The 21,524-nt window shown below is 28.2% G+C and overlaps 2 protein-coding genes across 3 annotated transcripts; both read right to left on the bottom strand.

The window, feature by feature from the left end:
- Positions 1-6,712: 6,712 nt before the first annotated feature.
- Positions 6,713-17,971, bottom strand: LOC105254283 (SIN3-HDAC complex-associated factor). 2 transcript variants are annotated; one of them, XM_025406771.1, is made up of 6 exons: positions 17,873-17,971; positions 9,012-9,114; positions 8,514-8,667; positions 7,989-8,157; positions 7,507-7,663; positions 6,713-7,281 (listed from the first exon to the last, which is right to left on the bottom strand). In XM_025406771.1, the coding sequence occupies exons 1-6, from the start codon at positions 17,952-17,954 to the stop codon at positions 6,855-6,857; spliced, it is 1,092 nt and encodes a 363-aa protein (XP_025262556.1). In that variant the 5' UTR covers positions 17,955-17,971; the 3' UTR covers positions 6,713-6,854. The 2 variants fall into 2 exon arrangements, with proteins under 2 accessions (XP_025262556.1, XP_025262557.1); XM_025406772.1 differs by lacking the exon at positions 17,873-17,971 and adding an exon at positions 10,077-11,001 and having other exon boundaries at positions 6,716-7,281.
- Positions 17,972-19,359: 1,388 nt separating this feature from the next.
- Positions 19,360-21,509, bottom strand: LOC105254271 (BRISC and BRCA1-A complex member 2). Its single transcript, XM_011262825.3, has 5 exons — positions 21,331-21,509; positions 20,945-21,244; positions 20,518-20,819; positions 19,853-20,233; positions 19,360-19,772 (listed from the first exon to the last, which is right to left on the bottom strand). Exons 2-5 carry the CDS (start codon positions 21,030-21,032, stop codon positions 19,401-19,403), a joined length of 1,143 nt encoding a protein of 380 aa, XP_011261127.1. The 5' UTR covers positions 21,033-21,244; positions 21,331-21,509; the 3' UTR covers positions 19,360-19,400.
- Positions 21,510-21,524: the final 15 nt, after the last annotated feature.

The raw sequence follows: 21,524 nt of genomic DNA, 5'->3' as shown, positions 1-21,524 counted from the left end.
GAAGCCGTTCGAAACAAACCATGAACAACCGTTGCGTCTGGAGTTGCATCTCCTCTAAGATTAGTATGCTGTCTACGATTTACTATGCACAACCGTGGCATTCGGAGTTGATCTCCTTTCTGATTAACATTTGTTTATATATTTTTTCTGCTTTTAATTTCCGTTTTCTACCTCTGCGAACCGCAGAGGTTTTATAGATGCTCTAACTTCGTTTCAATATTTGCGCTGAAGATGACTTAAAAGTAAGTCGAAACGTCCGCACCCAACTTCAATTTTCTTATATTTTTTTTTATATTTATTACATCGATTTTGTTTTTTGATATTGTATTTTAAATTATGAAGATATATTTTGACTAATTAACCTACACCATTATTTTGATCTCTAGCTCTCTACGCCTAATTGACCACTTTTATTTTTAAAATTAAAAATTAAATTAGAGATTAAAATTAAAGGAACGATCAATTTATAAATAAATTGATTTATTACAAAGTTGTACATGGATACAAGGTGGCGCATTTCTTTCTTATATTATATAAAAAGGACCGAACGTCCCGTCTGTTGCACAATATTCCGGTCAATGAGAACCGACGAGATTATCGTCGACAATATAATAATAATAATATTCCCTATAAATATACACAATAATTGGAATTACTTTATACATATATATGTAATGTAATAACTATAAATATAACGACGTAATAATAATATATAACAAATATAATATTAAATTGATTAAAAAATTCATTCGTTTTAATTTATTAATATAGTATATTAATTTAATGTTTCCATTCAACTTTATCAAAACTTTGTAGAAAAAAACGAATGAATTTCTTTGATCAACATAATACATAAATATATTAATTTTACGGCAGTCGTCAGTTTTGTTATTAAAATTTTATAATAATTTTATAATATTTGCACAAACGATCAATTAATGGAGTAATCTCGCCCTTATACATACACGCATATGATATGCACATGTACATATTTCAGCATAAAAAGTTATTCAGATATATTGGTCAGTCTCACAATCGTTATTTTAGATATTTTTTGTTTTTGCAAAATTTTATGTTTTCAATAATTGCTTAAATTTTTCAGAAGTTTATGAATTTTTAGTTATTTTGATAGATATATATTTATAAAAGAATTATATATATATATATATATATATATATATATATATATAAAGCTATTTTTTGTATGTATGTAATATATTAAATTTTTATTATTGAAGTTTAATATAAAAATTTCAAAATCTCCGAAAGGCTTTAAAGAACATGAGCAAACTAAACTATATAACGGATTTGTGCGGACATTCAATAATTAAATCCTCTTTAGATATTTTATCAATTAAATTGTAATACGCGAGAACACGCGCTTTTATTATGCTACAATATGTATATATATGTATTTTTTTACAAATTTTATTTAAAAAATGTATATATGTATTTATACATATATATATATATATATATATATATATATATATATAATATGTGTACAATTTCTAATCAGTTTTGAAAATAAAACGAAATATATAATCAAGTTTGAATTAAAATTCTTTTTTTTTTTTAATATTATTATCGCGTGTTCTCGCTAATTATTAATTATAAAAGTATATAAAAATTAAATGTTTGTTATCATGATATCAATAATCTGTTGATGAAGAATAAAAATTTACATAAAATCGCGAACAATACATACGATATCGTCAATAGAACTAATGATATAAAGATCTGATACGTGATTTCTAAATTTATTTTATAAATTTCGTATATTTTTTTTATTAATGAATAAGAAAAATAGCGTTTTAGAATCATAATCCAAAGAAAAAGTAATATTTTTTGTTGCACAATTTTAATAAGTTTAAAGTATAATTATTTTTTTTTAACTGTAAAATCACATTATTGATTTTTCTAAAATACTTTAATCATAAAATTTCATTTTTACTGTAAAATTACATATACAATTATGTATAAAATAATTGTATAATTTTGTCTCTAAATTTTTTAGAATTACAGAATTTTTGTAATATGATATTAAAAGAGCGTTCTTTATTTAAATAACTTCGTTGATCTTTTGCTCCTTTCACAATTGTCTTCACAATCTTTGTATGTAATTTTAAAGTTATTGTATCTTTATATATGTATATTTTATTCATTTTTAATTTTTTATTAAATTACTAATTTAATAAAAAGTTGATTTATTAAGTAAATCTTTGTATCCTGTACGCTTTTGTTTGTATATACACAATATATCTTCATATCTTTCTCATCACAATAGAATTTTAATTTGAATTTATTTTTCTCCTCTATTGTGAAACTCGAGTATTTTCTTAAATACTCGAATATTTTTCCATTATTATATTGATACGCCATTTATAACGCCTATTTATGTAATTATTTTGCAATTCTTTCTTTTAATTAATATCATTGATAAAATTATTAATATAATATTAGCTAATTAATATCAATCAATTAATATATCACATATCAATATATATATATATATATATATATATATATATATATATGTATATATATATATATATATATGTATATATATAAATATTTACTAATATAATTAATCAATATCAATTTAATAGCTTTAACATTATATCAATTGATTACTTAATAATACAAAAATGCACAATTTTCATGTGTTGATAATTATTATCATCTCTATTATCTCTTAATTTTTTGTTTGTATGTTAAAAACAATTATATCCTATAGAAATCGTGAAGCAACTTTACTGATTCGTATAAAAATATATGTCTACACAATTTATATATATAAATTACATAGAAAAGGAATATTAAATTTAATTGCGAGAGTCGGCTTATCAAATAAATAAATAAAACAATATATATATATAATCCAGACGGAATCATAGCAGTTCTTTTTAGCTTTATAAAACATTAAATGCTAAATTTAATTTAAAAATGTAATTTAGACTTAAATATTTTTTAATAAAAATATTAAGTGCTAAATTTTCATTTTAAATATAAACTTATATTTAAGTTTGTGAGCTATATGTGATTCAGTCTCGATTATCACAAATATTAACTACAATAAATCATAATCATGGGGAGACGATATAATAATTATCAGTATTATATATTTCACAGTAAAGAAATAATAAGAGATCATACAAGAAATGTACAATTGTGATCTATCGCGAAAAATGTGATTTGATGTTATTCTTTGATAGATCAAACTTTTCGATGTTTGATTATTGAAAAAACTGTTATCACTTCCTGGTTATTACGATTGTCAGTGAGTTTTCGCAAATATATTTCGATGGGCAATTTAAACGAGCTTTTTTCCCCGATTTTTCAGACAATGTTTTGCGATTCAATGGCGGATCGAAAAATTCGAGATCGAGAACTTTGCATTTCAGGAAACTTTGTAATATATAAATAATTATATATAATTGCCGGCAATTATATATATATTTTTAAATTAAAATTTATGTTTTAATTTTAATTAATTTATATAATATTGATGTCAATATATGATTTTATCAAATTTTTAAATTGTTTTGATACTATAAAATTTTAATTTAATTTTATAAAATAAATATATTTTTCGTGTTTTCATTATAATGAAACCTCAGATCTCAATAATTTTGATTATTATTTGGAAGAACTTTACAATTACCTCCAGTTTCAATTCTTTTCTTGCACAAGATAAAAAATAATGACTCGCGTAGCACTGGACGGGATCGATAATGTCTATTGCACATTTCTTATTTTTATAGTAGACCAAATCCAAACACTTTAAGCCGAGTCATTATATTTAATTTTTCTTCTCAAATGTGTAATTATTGACAGATCATGTGGTCCTCTATATCCAAAATGTGAGACAGAGAAAATATATTTTATTTTTCGAGTATTTAGATATTTTACCATCGCATATGCGATATGTATCATACTCTTTAAAAAATGATTAAATACAATAAAATTCTTGACAAGTTTTGAAAAATTGGCGCTTAATTCCAAATTTTTGGATTTTCAATTGGTTATCAATTCTTAATTTAATTAATTCTCGATGCATTGATTCTTGGGTCTATAGATACATAAATCTTGGCTTTATTGAATCTGTTTAAATATTAAGTTGATTGTTCGAAATTTTCTTATAAAGTGATCAAACAAATGAACAAAATTTTTTTTATCAACTTCATATATCAAACAGATTTTAATTATTTTCATTCATTGCAACAGATATATATTATTTCAAACTATTGCATATTATCAGTTTTTTCTTTTTTTTTTGTGCGTGTAATTAAACAAAAAAAACCTGAAAACAACCCCATGATCACAGTTGCGATTTGTCCTCAGCAGGTACTCGGCTTGTACATTCTTTAGCCCGTTCTTTTTTTTCAGGTTTAGCGTTCAATATCAAGAGAATAGTCAGAAATTATTAGAACTATTTTTATATTAAATGACTCTGACTTGACATTTCCGACTATCTTCTTTTGTTCAATAAAGATTTGTACAGTTATCATCATTTATTGATTTTGTGATCAGCTTGGAATCAATCTTTCATTTTCATGAATAAAAAATTGATTACAAATAGGTAGGAAAAATCTCTAGATGATGAAAGGCAATCTGGAAGACCTTCTATAAAATCAGTATTGAACAAATTTTTCGCTAAACATGTAATTAAAATGTGCCCATCTTTTCTTTATTAACTAGGAACTAACAGTTTTTACTTATTTACTCCTCTTTTCCCTCCTTATGTGTCTCTCTCTCTCTCTCTTCTTTCTCTATAGAAATATCTCTAAGTATTCTCTAAAATTACCTATCAAAAAATTCGCTGGTCCAGTTTGCCAATCTGATTGCCACTTTCAATTTGTCTATCTAGATCTATCTCCTTTTTTCCTGTCATTTTTCTTCCTACTAATACTGTCTAATACAGACTTTGTCAATCGCCCTGCTGTATGCTTGTCTTTATTTATTGCTATCGATTTGGGTCATCAATGTAACCGCCATTTATTAATTTACGTCATGGAGCGTCGTAACTTGAAAATAAATGCAAAAACCCGTTTCTTTTTTTCTTATTTTCACATTTTTGGACCCGGGCGAGAATAGATTGGCAGCTTGGAGCTTGTACAAGGTGTCCTAAAACAACTATCAAATATCCTTCTAAAAAATCAACTCTATTAGTTAATTTAGATTATTTTTGTTTGGATAAAAAAATGTCGAAATTCTATGAATTTTTCACCCTACATATATTTGTAATTAAATTTTAAATTATTAAGTCGTATATGAAAAATCTTATTTTTATATTAAACAAAATTTTCACATAATTTATAAGGAATATAATGGATACAAATTCTAACGATTTTGACATTTCTCATATAATGAGAAATCATTTTCATATAATCTCACCTTAAATATAGGAAATTTAGAAGTAAAAGGAAAAACGATTAATTTTCCAAAGAAATTTAAAAACTTTAAGAATTCAAGAAATGTTTAAGAACAAATTTCTTATACAAATATCTATAGAGCTGAAATTATATTTAAAAAGTTAAAAATGTTAAAACTCGACATTTTATAAATACAATAAATAACTTGTTTTTTAAGTTAGACTTTCATAGATAAATATTAGTTTTATAATCTTTTATCAGGATTGTTGGCTTTGGTTGTTCTAACACATCTTGTGTACATTTTTAAGCAGTGGCACTTGAGTGTAGAAAGGCGAGAGCGCAAACCACCAATTCGAACCTGTTCGGTGTAAGAAATCTGAGCGTCTCTTACTTTACAATATCATCACAGTACTTTGATGTGTGTTTATATTGCTAAACCTTAAGACTTAAAGATTATCAGCTCGAAAAATGGCGGTTTACGTCAGTCCATCGCTTAACTTATTATTCTTAACATGATAAATTGCATCCAAATGGCATTTGAATCTTCAAAGTGAAGATTAAAATCCTTTCAGAGCCATTTTGCTGCCCGGGAATAGTGCATTTAATTAACTTAAGCTTAAATCTACCTGCATATACAGGGTAACCCATATGTATTGCTCTAAATTAACATCTCAAGATATGCTAATTTTAAAAAGATGTTTTAAATGAAAAATCTTTAGATTTGAAAAGACAGAGAAAGTTTAGTAGTTACAAGATATTTTCCTCATAAATGATGCTACTTTCAAGGATTGAACACATTTTCATAGTCAGTGTTCTTTTATTATATGTTATTCTTTAATATTTTAGAATTACAGAATATTCCTTTAAAATCTTGAAAAGATTCTTTTATTGCATTAAAACAATATATTTATTCTTATTTTTTATGTAAAATATTAGTTTATATAAATTATTTTTATATAAATGAGAAGTTTTTGTTATTTACTCAGCATTTCCGAATTAATAATATTTAATAATAAGAGAAAATTATTTAAATGCTAAGATCAAAAATTTTATTTATATTACATAAAGTTAAAATTCGAATATTCTTCACAAGGAAAAATCGTCTTGAAATTGAAATTCAAAGAATAGTTTAAGAATTTAAGAAAAGTTTAAGAATTTTTTGTAATCTAAAATAACCTTTTCAAAAAAAAAATAAATATTGCAAGAGTTAAATGTCAAAAAGTAGCCTATATATCTCAGAATTGAAAAATTAAAATTTTTCATTATAAAGAAAAAAGTTCTTTTTCTAAATTGAAAATCTTTCAATTATAAAAATATTTTAAATTGGAATTTCACCTATGAATTGAAACCTGAGTAAAAAAAAATTATTTAATGATTCATATGGATACCCTGTATACGTAAAATATATATATGTACATATTTATGCGTATTTTTTCATAAGTAAAGGAATAAATTAACCTTCTAATCGAAGGGCCGACATTAATTGGAGACCGACTGGAGTGACTGATTACTGACATTGATAGTTTGCAAAGATTTACAATTCGATAATTGTTCAAGCTCTATGGACCTTACAGGTTCTTCCATCTCTACATCTTCCTTGATCTGAACATTTTTTGCCATCTTGCTTTCATACTGATTGGAGGACTCGTCATAACCGGAATCAGATGACGAATCACTGAATGTCTTGGTGCTTTGTTTGGAATTAGTCTCTGTATTTGATGATGATGTAGATTCGACGCTATGAGCAGGACTAACAGATGCTGAACTGTGAGTAGGACTGACGGATGCCAAAGAAGCAGTGAGCTGCCGTCTGGTAAAACAGCTTATGCAAGGTTTGAGGAAAGAAGGGTACATTATCACCTCACCATTGGCACCTTTGAAGATGTTACCACAACAAATTACTTCCCTAAACAGAAAAAAATCCATAATAAGTACATTATGCCTTCTCATTATTGACATCTTTAAAAATACCATCACAACAAATTATTAAAAATACCAAGTAAATGCAAATGTATAAAAATATATATCTATAATATGAGAATATTAATAGTATTTTTAAAACTGTATAATAATATCTACAAAATTATATAATTATACATTTACAAAAATTTTGAAATGTGATATGAATTACCTTTTGTAATATGATAAATCGATGAAATTAACATTATCTTTCTCAATATGATCTTCAGAAGAGAGATCCAGTTGTTTTTCATTAGCATTAATATCGTCGTCGTCTGAAGCGCTTTCTGATCTGCTTGAAGTTTTGCTATCCGTTAATCTGTAATCTTCTGCAATAATAAAAGGAACATTAAACTATGCAAATATTAGCAAATATTATTTGAATAGAAAATTTATTTTTTCATTTTTGAACTACACATTAAAAATAAATTTAAAAAATTAATATATATACATTTTTTCTATAATCCAACAATTTATTACAATAATTAATTTTCATTAAAAATAAATTCTAAATAATGAATCTAATATAGAACTATTATGTATTATGTAATTATATTAAAAAATATATTGAATTTTTTATATTAGTGTATAAATAAAATATATAAACAAAATCTTGTTTCTAATTTGTAACTAACAAAAAATTGTGTAACTAACCGGTTAAATCGTCACTCATCGCCGGACTTTGTTCTCGATCTCCCTCTGTTTTGATGTAAATATGTTTTTTTTTAACGAGCTTATCAACTTTATCCTTAAGCTTCTTTTTATTTTTTGCTTTAAATTTTGTCAGCGACTTAATACCGGGACCGGCACGCGCATCCACAACCTGTACAAATAAAAGTTTATTTTTGAGAAAAAAAAAAGTAATAATCTAACATTAGAGGATTATGTCTTCAAGTTTAGAAATAACTTTATTATATACTTTTTTAAATATTTTTTTATAATGATAAAAGATGCACATAATACAATTAAAAAAAATAATTAATATAAATAGTGTGTATTCTCTTATTATAAAGTATTCAAAAAATAATATTAAAGTGTTTGTAATATTTTAACTGATTAAAATTTAGTAAAATATTTACTAAAAAATAATATATTCATATAATCTTGAATTTAAATTTACTATTAATATTAATATCAATTAATATAATAGTTTGTCAGGATTGATTACAAGATACTAACATGTTTCCAGTTGCGATTACTTCCTGAAGGTAGCTTTTTGAATCTCTTAACTAGAAGCACACATGCATTGCATATTTCACCACTACGCCTCTCCTCAAGTTGAAAACATGGCATAAAGTCATCCTCATATTTTTTACTGTCTGTAAATCTTGAACTGTAACAAGATTTATAAAAATTTTGTTACAAAAGTTATAAGAATTTATAATATATAAATATGCGTGTAAATAAGAAATAATGTGTATTGTAAGAATTTATAATATATAAATGTGTGTAATATATGTATGTATGTGTGTGTGTGTGTGTGTACTAAAATAATAATATATTATTAAATTATATTAAAATAATCAATCAATATTTAAAATATATATTTAAAATATATATATATAATTATTTTAATATAATTTAAAATTTAAAATATTACAATTACTATAATTTATTACAAATTTGTTATTATTATAATATAAACACACAGATATGACTTTAACAATGTTTCTTTACCTGCTAGACTTGGCTTTACAAATGCAGCAGCCTGTACTAGATCGGTACACCTTTGGTTTGTGAAAACTGAACATCCTGTCTGCTATATGAATTACTATCGTTTCTGTAATTTAAACAACATATGTATAAATATATTATATTTATAATAATATAAACAATTAAATTTTATTTAATAAAATTTATGAGCTGTTTTCCTTCATTGACTTTATTATATTAAAAATTTAAATATGCATTATTCATCAAAATATAATTTGTTATGTCTGCTTAAATCTTTTTTATACAGTATAAATATTCCAAAAATTAAAACAAATATCAAAATAATAAATTGTTAAAAATAAAAGTATACATGCACAAAATAACAGAAATTAAGATTCAACTTGAATGTAAATTAATTTATAAGAATAATTGTTTATAAATTTCATGGTATACATGTATATCAAGAATATTCTCATTTGCAATAAAGAATTAATTTATAAGAGATATATATATATAAAAATTGAAAATAAAATAAAATATTAAAATTTGAACTATTTTTCTACAAATCCAAAATTTATTTATACAAATCTAAATTTCTCATAAATGTAAAACAATTTGTAAATATAGACTTTATCCGAATTTCACATAATATTAAAACAAGTGTCATATAATTGAGTATCGTATAATATTCCAAAAATTAAAACAAATATTAAAATAAAAAATTGTTAAAAATAAAAATATACATGCACAAAATAACAGAAATTAAGATTCAACTTGAATGTAAATTAATTTATAAAAATAATTGTTTATAAATTTCATGATATACATGTATATCAAGAATATTCTCATTTGCAATAAAGAATTAATTTATAAGCGACATATATGAAAAAATTGAAAATAAAATAAAATATTAAAATTTGAACTATTTTTCCACAAATCCAAAATTTATTTATACAAATCTAAATTTCTCATAAATGTAAAACAATTTGTAAATATAGACTTTATCCGAATTTCACATAATATTAAAACAAGTATCGTATAATTGCACAATATGTTAAAGATTGACGATCAAGTTGAAGTTAGACGTGCCTGAAGTTCACCAAGTAACGAAGACGTAGAATTGGCCAAAAAATCTGATCGTAGTAATAAACACGAAAATAACATTAAGTCTGTATAAAATTTATCACGATAATCACTAATTTCATTGAGCGCGATTAGCTTCATGTTTCGTCGAAGAAACGTAAAAAAAGTCGAGATTCGAGCTTCTCGAAGTTAATGGAAGCAACTGCCACAATGTCGACGTAAATCGTAAGTCGTTATCCAAATGTATAAAAAGTGATGCGCCGAACACGATCACATGTGTCTCCTTCCGAAAGAAGAATATCTGTTCCTTTTGATACGCTTTTTCACCTTCTTAATCTTCTTTCAAAATTAACTATTACAATTTACGTCGAAGATGCGTAAAAATCTGTATAAATTTTCGGGTATAAAAATGACGCCGTTTTAATCCGACCTTAATTCTTCCAAAATATAAATGGATATATCTGTCCCTTTGGGATACAAGCAACGCTCTTTTCTCAACTCCACGTTTTAATTAACATCGTCGATATCGAAACGAAAATCACTTCAAACAAGTGTTCGAGAAATAACGCCGATTCTCGACTCGGCCACTTGTTCTTCCAAAATGGAAGAAAAAAATCTGCAAATTGTCTCTCGCTGTCTTGATAGAGCAGCAGCTATCCACTTTCCTAACCCTCGCCGCTTTTCTTACCACCTTATTTAAGGTGGCAATAATCGCAAACTCGTGTTTAACATGTAACGTAATATTTTTAGATAAACACACAGACGCTTGTTTACGATGATACGCTCTCTCAACAGCCGCGACGACGTGCGAGAAGCGTGGCTATTCTATCCACGCACCGGGTAGCGTCACCAAGCGGCGCGCGCATGCGCGTCCTTCGTTCCCCCTCCACGCGCGTCCCGCTTGCGCAAGCGCGTCGCTCCTCCCCCTCCCCTCTGCCGTTCCATATCCTCGTCGAAGAATTTAACTACGTAATTGAAAACGCCGTATTTTGCGCGTTACCTGTCTCCCTTACGAGGGTCTTTTCTTGGGAGGGTCACGATTTCCCCTCGAGCGATTCCGAAATATTAACATAATATCTTGGTTAAACTTCTTTACTCGACATTGTCACCAAATTCTATCTTCTATTTGTTCTGTGATTTTGCTTATCATTTCGCGCGAGTCAAAGCATGACTTGAAGTTCCCTCAATTTGAACAGAACGAAGTTAGATGTTAAACTTTATTCTGCGCTGTTTTTATAGCGTGAAGTTTGCGCGTCGATTTGGGAGGACTAAAGTTTTACTCGCTCCCGTACTCGTAAATATTGATTTATCTAGGTCGAGGAGGATGTTTAAAGATGTTTTGTACCTATTTTCAAAATATTGAGAATTTAATGAAAATTGTACATAATGTCCTTACATATGTTTAGAATCTTCAGTACAATTTTTAAATCGATTCACTAAGGCGTCCACAAATTATAAGGATTTTAATTTGCACCGAATTAACATGTGTTCTTATGGGAAACGTATAACCACATTGATTCAAATGACAAAAACATATGGAAATAATATTCATAGTTTGTTTAAAATTTGCAAAAGTTTAGATACAGAGGAAATATTTGGTCAAATAATATTATACAAGTGCTAATTGGTTCAAAAGATATTAAATATAATTTGATGAAGTTAGCCATGCATCTCTCACAAGGCGAAATTCTCTGCCAAAAGTTAATCATTTCGATTAACAAAATTTGGAATATTTCAATAAAAATATTAAAAAATAAATATTAAAAGAAATAAATATTAAATATTAGAAAATATTAAAAAACACATCAATAAATAACAAAAATACATTTCTGCAACTAAGAACAAATTGTAATATTCCACACAATTTCTCATACTTAAAATACATCAAAAGTGAATATTTGTCAATATTGATTTTCAGCTAGTTTTTGCTGGGATTGTACAAAATATCCTTAAATAAAAAAACTTTTCTATAAATAAAAAAAAGAAATGATGTATAATATTCGAGAAATTGAAAAAAATGTATAGTTTTAAACTTATCTCTTGATCAATAATCCTAATGAATTGATAATGATTTGGAAATCTTGACAAGTGGAAAATATTAATGACACTTGTTGCAACTTTTGATTTTACATTTGATTAATGCTTAGAATATGTATCATTTATATATTCAAAACATACACACAATGGAAAATTAAGGATATTTTGTACCTATTTGCAAAATATTGAGAATTTAATGAAAATTGTACAGAATGTCCTTACATATGTTTAGAATCTTCAGTACAATTTTTAAGTCGATTCACTGAAGCGTTCACAAGTTGTAAGGATTTTAATTTGCTGAAATTATAAGGATTTTAATTTACCGAATTAACATGTGTTCTTATGGGAAACGTATAACACGTCGATTCAAATGACAAAAACACATGGAAATAATATTCAGAATTTGTTTAAAATTCGCAAAAGTTTAGATACAGAGGAAATATTTGGTCAAATAATATTATACAAGTGCTAATTGGTTCAAAAGATATTAAATATAATTCAATGAAGTTAGCCATGTATCTGTCACAAGGCGAAATTCTCTGTCAAAAGTTAATCATTTCGATTAATAAATTTCGGAGTATTTCAGTAAAAACGCAATAAATATTAAAAAATACATCTCTGCAACTAAGAACAAATTGTAATATTCCATACAATTTCTCATACTCAAAATACACCAAAAGTGCATATATTCAAAATCTATATTGATTTTCAGCTACTTTTTACTATTGTACATACAAAACATCCTTAAACAATTTATATTTAATATTTGAAAATTCATCTTTATTGATGACGTTTCATCGGCTATCACTTCCTATCCCTTCCAAGCTAAAAACACTCTCGATATCGTCATATAAAAAAAAAGTATGAGTGCTCGAAAGTTACGCGACACGTAGAAATGTCTGTTTAATGGCATTTAGCAATTTATATGAAATGATTTGATCATTGGGTCTGTTCTTTTCAGCTGCACTGGCTGCACTAGTGCAATTAGTTAGAGTGAAAGAAAGTATGTTTGTCTCTTTCTAACTTATTGCACTAGTGCAGCAGTGTAGCTGAGAAGAACAGATCCATTTTCATTCGTTTATCGCACATGTATTATCGCCAAGCGGTTTGCCGAGCTCTCGCAAGATGTTGTTTACCGAATTTTAAAAGCGGGTCAGCGACGTCACGATCAAACGAGCAGCCAATAAGCTAAGAGGCCGAACGGAGGGTGTGACCGAATTCGCGATCCCGATTGGCCGACAGCGAGAGATCGAAAGAGATGTTAGGCATTGCACTCCCAACAAACTCGTTCTCCTTCGGAACCGACGAGTGCGCACGTGCACTCGTTCACGTATCCATCATTTGCTAACGAAACACTTTCGAATGACAAGGTTAGAGTACCGACAAGTACTCTCGCAAATAAAAGATTCGCTTTTATTGCTCCAGAATGTAAAAGATTTCAGATCATGATCTCTATTTTTCTTTTTTCTTTCTTTTTTTTTAATGAAATTTACGAAAATTTCGTAATTTCAAAATATCCAAGTTATAAAGTCAAGAGTATCCAAAGTTATAAAAACGTAATATACATTCCCGAATTATTCTCAAACTTCAAAAAATGTGGACCACCTTGGTTGAAAAAGGATAGCAGATGCGAATAAATAATCTAATTTTTATACAGATTCTTTTGATTTTATAATTTGATTTAATCCAATTTAGCAATGAAAAAAATGCGCGATTTTTGGGAGCTTTATTTACCGCGAACTGTATTTTCGATCGTCAATCAAGGTTGACCGATCTCTCGAAGGCCATCATTGATAATGGTGCAACATACGATTGCATGTATCTCATTGTGAGATAAGGGAATTCGTATTAAATTATTGATAGCTACTAATTAATTATTTATTTACATATGCGCGTATCCTTATTTTTGTCGCGAAATTTATATTTTTATATGGATAATTCGAAAAATAACACTGGTCAACACTCAAATTTTTTCCTGACATTTAACATGTATTATAGGTTATATCTAAGGCACTGATTACGAAAAAAATACTAGTTTAATTGTATCAGCTCTACTTTTTTTATTTATAAGATATTACAATTTTTTTCAAAAAAAAAAAAATTTTTTTTTTCTATTCCTTTATTATTAAATGCTATGAAACTATCTGGATTATGTAAACAACGTCTCCGAGTTGAAGACATATCGAAAGTTAAAAAAATAATAATTTCGAGTCGAGTAAAACTCAAAAAAACTGCACGTGATGTCTAAAGGGAGTAGTCTAAAAATATTAAAATATAAAAAACAAGAGCTGTTAAAAAAAAAACTACTGTCGTACTCGAAATCAGCACACTTAAATAAGTCCAAAACTGCAAAATTATAAGAGGAAAAAGTTAAAATTTTTTTTTGTTTATCAGTGTAATGTATAATAATGTATTTTTAGAATTATATATTATATTTAATTTTTTTTAAAATTGTAATTCACTTATATATGTATTTATATTTACCTCTACATCTTAAATATCGATTTTGTGAATTATCGAGTTCATAGCTTTCGTTACGCGAGAAATTTTGCCGAAAGAAAATGTGGATAAGCGTATGCAAAAAAAAAAAAAAATAATAATAAAACAGCGTTATTTTGAGAACGCGCAGCGCCTCACATAATAATTCGCACGTTGCACTCTGTTTTGTGCTTTGTGCTATTTTTAGCTCATCCATGTTTTGTCGACATGGCATCGCTGTTTTCTACATTGCGCACTTCATTTCTTCTTTCCCTCCCTCGCTTGCTTTTACCGGTTTTCGCTGCAAATTCTTATCAAATTAAATCGCTTATCGCTTCAAATTAACTGTATTATAGGATTATATTGCTAGATCTCAAAAATCCGTGATTTTAAAGTTTCGGTTGAATTTTATAGATTTTTGGTTCACAGATTTTTAATTTGACAGATTTGATAACCTCTAATGTCCTTTATCGATTAACGAAAGTTGATATTCCTAGAGTGTCTACGTGTCTATTGAAATAGAGTCTATTGTGATTATTAACAAATATCGAGAAATTTGCGCTATTATATATCATAAACTATCAATAATTATACAATATTTTAAAAATTTTAAAAATTAGAAAAGAAAATAAAAGGAATCTGTATCTTTTAAAAAAGAAACAGATATATCCATAAAAAATACTCTCTTAATTAATTAATTAATTGATTAAAGAATTGCTCATTAATTAATTAAAGAATTGCAAAGCATATACGTTTTTCTTCATATTCTGGTGAATTCCGATATTTATTAATGTCATTATAGATAAACTAAGAATCTCCAACAGATTTACAGGTATACTGAACTATACCTTATCTTGATTAAAATTGAGAAATAAATATCTGGAAATAAATAATTAATTTATTTTAATAAATAAATAAATAATTTCCAATCTTTCGAGGTAAAATAAAACGACACGTGTTGTGTTTACTCAGAATTTTCGACAAAAATTGATGTATCTCTCTCTCTCACACACACACTATGCATCTCATATATATATATATATATATATATATATATATATATATATAATATAATATAATAATAATAATAATAATATCCTTTAAAATTAATTTTAAAATATAAATATATAATAATATAAAATTAATTTTAATAATAATATAATTTAATATAAAATTAATTTTAATAATAATATAATATAAAATTAATTTTAAAGGATATATATATATATATTCTTCAAAATTAATTTCTTCAATGACCCATCGCAGAAATTAGCCCTGTCGTGGGAAAGAATTGGTGTTCAATGCGTTGCGATTGCGCGTGCGCATGCGAAGAAAAATGCTAATGCGCTTTCCCCTCATCGCGCACAAAGTTGACGACGCACGACAGGACGACGAAAGGGGAATCGAAGGGGGTGTACGAGCGAAAGGACGTGTACGAGCGTGGACGCGACATGGCGCGTGGCGGACGCCATCGTGGCCCTCATTCTCCCCTCTCTCTCCCCGTCCCCTTCCCGCCAATGAGCGTTCTCATATGGTCAACAGCATGTTAAAACTGACAGAATTCGTACATCATCTTCGTTGAGCAAATATTAATCGATGCGCAATTTTTTCGAATCATTCCTAGAGAGATGTAGGATTTTTTTTTCTTTCTTTTTTTTTTAAATTAAATTTATATATGGATAGGAGGGGGACGCTATCTTCAAGTATAAATCGCTCGACAAAAGTAAAACAAAGCTAAATTGTAATAATAATGAATAAATTATTGAGAAAGTATGTATTAGCGGTAAAAATTGGTGAAAAAAATTGTAAGAAAGGCGAACGGTTAAGGATGTTTTGTACCCATTTCCAAAATATTGAGAATTTGATGAAAATTGTACAGAATGCCCTTACATATGTTTAGAATCTTCAATACAATTTTTAAATCGATTCACTAAAGCATTCACAAATTATAAGGATTTTAATTTACACCGAATTGACATATGTTCTTATAGAAAATGTATAACCACATCGATTCAAATGACAAAAACACATGGAAATAATTTTCAGAATTTGTTTAAAATTTGTAAAAGTTTAGATACAGACGAAATATTTGGTCAAATAATATTATACGAGTGCTAACTGGTTAAAAAGATATTAAATATAATTCAATGAAGTTAGCCATGTATCTGTCATAAGGCGAAATTCTCTGCCAAAAGTTAATCATTTCGATTAACAAAATTCGGAATATTTTAGTAAAAACGCAATAAATATTAAAAAATAGATCTCTGCACTGTAGCTAAGATCAAATTGTAATATTCCAAAATACACCAAAAGTGGATATATTTGTCAATATTGATTTTCAGCTACTTTTTGCCGAGATAGTACATACAAAACACCCTTAAACTAACGCTTTAAATTTAAACTCTCAACTATTAACTTCAAATCATCCGTGCGGCTAAAGATAGATAGGTAGGTTTGAGTTAGAGGTCAGGTTAGGTTAGACTACAGTTGACAATCGAGATGAGAGAGTCGAGGTCTGTTCTTTTTAGCCGCATTGTAGACATCGCGCTATCCCATCGCAATAAACAGAAATGAAATAAATATACGCAACTGTCGAGCGTCACCTCTCTCCAAAATATCGACTTCGAAAATACGGAGAAAATTCATCAAGCACGAAGCGCGGTCGATGCGCGAACAGACCTGACGTTACATCCTCGAGCCAACCGTAAAACGGCGGCGGCATGCGCCATGACAGATGATACTTGCGACGCTTCACGCGCGGTACATATGACACAACTGTACACATGACGCGCACATTAATTATATTTTCGTATATTACAATCGCCAGGGATCGCGAACCGCGCGTATGCTTCACGAGAAATCACGAAGACGATGACGAGGCGTAAAAACGCGCAAAGCTGTCGCGTGAATCCGCGAGAGAAATCGCGCCATAACCCTTGTCTCTCGTAGACGAGACGAGAGAAAGAGAGAGAGAGAGAGAGATGGAGAGAAGAATTCTTCGCGTTCGCGAAGAATTTTTCTTTTTGACAGAAGTGGAGTCGCGGACGAAGTCATCGGATCGCGATGACGATGACAACGACAGCGACGCGGACGACGCGGTCGCGGAAGTCGCGACGCGACAGGTCGGCCGCGAACATATTTGCCAGCCGCGCGGCGCGTTTTGACAAGTATGACAGTTGGCGCCCGGGGCCAGTCTCGCGCGACGCGTCAGCGCGTCGCTCGCTCGCGTCGCGATCGCGCGGATCTTTTACTTTGATAAAGCCGGCGGTTGGGAAGTGGACACTTACCTCGAGACTCGCGGGACAGGTGATCGGCAGCCGGAGACTTTTGAGACGAGGCTGTTTTGCGCAGGCTCTTCGCGCTGCACATGAAGACAGTGCTGCCAGTGTCTCCTGGATGTTAGGGAAGTTTGATGGGGAATAATACTAGGGAATAATAGTGTAGTAATATAGGGCCAATGAGTTTTTGAAGAGAAGCGCTGGTGATTGGTGGTCTTATGTGGTTTTGTCGGTTTTCATGTATGGGGTTTGAGAGATTTTATTTGAGAATGGGACTTGTTTCTTGGATTTTAGAATGTTTAGTAATTTTTCGTTAAATAGGAAAAGTTTCTTATAAATAAGAAAGAAGAAATGATGTTTAATATTGGAGAAATTGAGAAATATGTGTAGTTTTAAAGTTATCTCTTGATCGATAATTCTAGGGAATTGATATTGATTTGAAAATCTTGACAAGTGAAAGATATTAATGACACTTGTTGCAACTTTTGAATAATGCTTAGAATATGTATCATTTATACATTCATAACACAACGGAAAATTAAGGATGTTTTGTACCTATTTTCAAAATATTGAGAATTTAATGAAAATTGTACAGAATGTTCTTACATATGTTTAGAATCTTCAGTACAATTTTTAAATCGATTCACTAAGGCGTTCATAAATTATAAGGATTTTAATTTGCACCGAATTAACATGTGTTCTTATGGAAAACGTATAACCATGTTGATTCAAATGACAAAAATATATGGAAATAATATTCAGAATTTGTTTAAAATTTGCAAAAGTTTAGATACAGAGGAAATATTTGGTCAAATAATATTATATAAGTGCTAATTGGTTCAAAAGATATTAAATATAATTTGATGAAGTTAGCCATGCATCTCTCACAAGGCAAAATTCTCTGCCAAAAGTTAATCATTTCGATTAACAAAATTCGAAAAATTTCAGTAAAAAAGCAATAAATATTAAAAAATACATCTCTGCACTGTAGCTAAGATCAAATTGTAATATTCCACACAATTTCTCATACTTAAAATACATTAAAAGTGAATATTTGTCAATATTGATTTTCAGCTAGTTTTTGCTGGGATATAAAACATTCTTAAATAAAAAAAAACCTTTCTTATAAATAAAAAAAAAAGAAATGATGTAATAATATTCGAGAAATTAAGAAAAATGTATAGTTTTAAACTTATCTCTTGATCAATAATCCTAATGAATTGATAATGATTTGGAAATCTTGACAAGTGGAAAATATTAATGACACTTGTTGCAACTTTTGATTTTACATTTGATTAATGCTTAGAATATGTATCATTGATACATTCATAACACACACACACACAACGAAAAATTAAGGATTATATTTGTAGCACATAATTGTGTAGTAGTTAAGAAACTTAAAAAGAAAAAAAATTTCTAATTAGAAACAAAATTGTAAGGAATATCTGTGCATTGTCATTAATTAATTTTATTCCACAATATCAACTATTAAATATATACATTCTGTAATAAAATATACTTTCAGAATAAATTATTAAAAACGATTTTTCATCGAATTTGCCTGAAACTTTTGAACTGCATTCTCCATTATGTATGTCAACAATTTATCAACCATCAGTATTATCTGCCATCTAGGACTATACGGTGTATCATCCAACACTTCTTTGTACAAGGTACCTTGTGATGTCATGTGATATACTGATTGTAATGTGATTTGTGGCTTCTCTTTTGGAAATGTTGATGGGAGATGAAAATGTATGAGAAAATGAAAGTCTCGGTGCTCCAATAGCATACTAATCCAATTAAATTCTATTGCATCATATTCCAATATGCTCCCACGTTGCGATACAATTAAAACTGTAATAAAACTTTTCCTGCTTTCGAAACTTTGAACTACATTGTGTATCTGCAATGAAAGGCATATATATAAATATTTTCTGTAAACTATATAAATCTTTTACAGTATATACACCTATAGTTTTATACCTTCTCGTCTATAAATTTCTTTACTTCAGGGACATAATCCATTAGATATTTACTAGATGGAAATGGTGGAATATGCAATGATTCGGGCCCACCGAAAATATCTTCCAAGGTCTTAGATAGATAAAGTTGCGGTATAATACGATTCCAATCTGGCCCGTAAAACATGATAATGAGCATAGCTTCGTCATTCTGTGATTTATTAATACGCGGAGGTAATCGAGAATAATCCATAACTATGCGAATCAAAAATCTTGCTTCTGTAGGTTTTGTTCCTAATGGTAACATTATCACTTCTATATCTTCTCTAGATATTTCTGTTTCACCAACAAGTGTGCTGTATTCAAATTGCAAACGATCTCCCTGTTTTCCAAGTAAATGTAGCTGGAAATGAAAAAAAAAAAAAAAAAAATTTATTCAGATAATTAAATATCATACATTTTTATAAGATCTAAAGATATGAGCCGTTTATTTTGAAAGTGACCTAAGTCCATTTATATTTAAATTGAGATATTTAAGAGTTTGCGTTTCAATAAAATTAAAAAAAAAAATAAATTGGACTTAGGCCACTTTCAAAATAAACAGCTCATATATTGAATTTTTTTGTCATTTAAAAATACATATACTCTCATGGACCAATAAACTATATAATGATAATTATTATTTACCTGATGTTCTTTGTAATACAATAATAATTCACTTAGCACATTGAGTAGTGCATCGATGTCATTAGGATTCCACTTAGTAAGACTAGGTATCCAAGTAGATAAAGTGTTAATATCTGGATCTGCTAGGAAACTTTGATCGTTAAATATAAAGTCTGGGCCCATCTCAGGATATTGTGAATCGAATAAGACGCTCCAGACGAGATGCTCTCCAGCATAGGGAATTGATAACTTGAAGCAATCATTTTTGCTTTTATTACAACTCGATGAAACCGAATCCAATTTTATCAGGCCACAACATACTCCTTGAAAAAATTAATAAAAATATGATGAAAAAACTAGAAAATAAATATAAAAAAAATATTATGATAAAAAAACTAGACTTAATTAATGAATGTAATTAAAATATCAAAGAATGTTATAAACTTACCAAGTCTTTTGGTTTGCAAAACACGCTTCAAAAGTGGCTCTATATATGAATCTATAGTGCTTAAGAGAGGATGTTGTTGATTTAGCATCTTAACAAAGTTAGAAAAATAATAATCGCATCTAGATGAATCAATGTTCTAATATATTTTCAGCTGTTGTTAGAGCAAATTCTTAATTTTTATTTCCAAAAGTATACACTGTATATATAATTAAATCGAGATTTTTGTGATGTATCATTTCCTTTTATACAAAATTGTTAAACAATTCACTGCTTATGTACATTTCGAGTTCCATATATTTTCTGCAATGATTCGATCAACAATTAAAAATTGATTCTGACAGGATATGTGGATATTTTGCAATGAAATAATTATATTAAGTAAATACTTCGCAAATCTTTAGACGATGCCGCCAATAATGTTGACTGCTCCTTGACATTAGTCAGCTCAGGTTAATTACAATAAACATTCACAATTTCAATCAGTTTATTACTCTTCCTCGCTTCGTATTATTGCCACGAAAATGAGCGAGACACATTTTCTGAAATTTAGGTTACAACCATAGAGTATGTAAATTCGAGA

The sequence above is a fragment of the Camponotus floridanus genome, unplaced genomic scaffold, assembly GCF_003227725.1.
Source record: "Camponotus floridanus strain SB8 unplaced genomic scaffold, Cflo_v7.5 scaffold152, whole genome shotgun sequence".
In the NCBI taxonomy this organism is placed as follows: domain Eukaryota; kingdom Metazoa; phylum Arthropoda; class Insecta; order Hymenoptera; family Formicidae; genus Camponotus; species Camponotus floridanus.
The sequence above is the reverse complement of the archived record's forward strand: the minus strand, read 5'-3'. Positions and strand labels throughout refer to the sequence as shown.

What these genes read in the sequence shown, in the direction of transcription:
- LOC105254283 (XM_025406771.1), bottom strand. Translation starts at nt 17,954, where the DNA reads ATGTGCAGCGCGAAGAGCCTGCGCAAAACAGCCTCGTCTCAAAAGTCT. An exon ending in GTAATCGCAACTGGAAACAT is followed by an intron (nt 8,158 to 8,513) that starts GTTAGTATCTTG and finishes TTATTTGTACAG; the next exon opens with GTTGTGGATGCGCGTGCCGG. An exon ending in GATTTATCATATTACAAAAG is followed by an intron (nt 7,282 to 7,506) that starts GTAATTCATATC and finishes TTTTCTGTTTAG; the next exon opens with GGAAGTAATTTGTTGTGGTA.
- LOC105254271 (XM_011262825.3), bottom strand. Translation starts at nt 21,032, where the DNA reads ATGCTAAATCAACAACATCCTCTCTTAAGCACTATAGATTCATATATA. An exon ending in TTTGCAAACCAAAAGACTTG is followed by an intron (nt 20,820 to 20,944) that starts GTAAGTTTATAA and finishes AATTTTTTCAAG; the next exon opens with GAGTATGTTGTGGCCTGATA. An exon ending in AGAAATTTATAGACGAGAAG is followed by an intron (nt 19,773 to 19,852) that starts GTATAAAACTAT and finishes CTTTCATTGCAG; the next exon opens with ATACACAATGTAGTTCAAAG.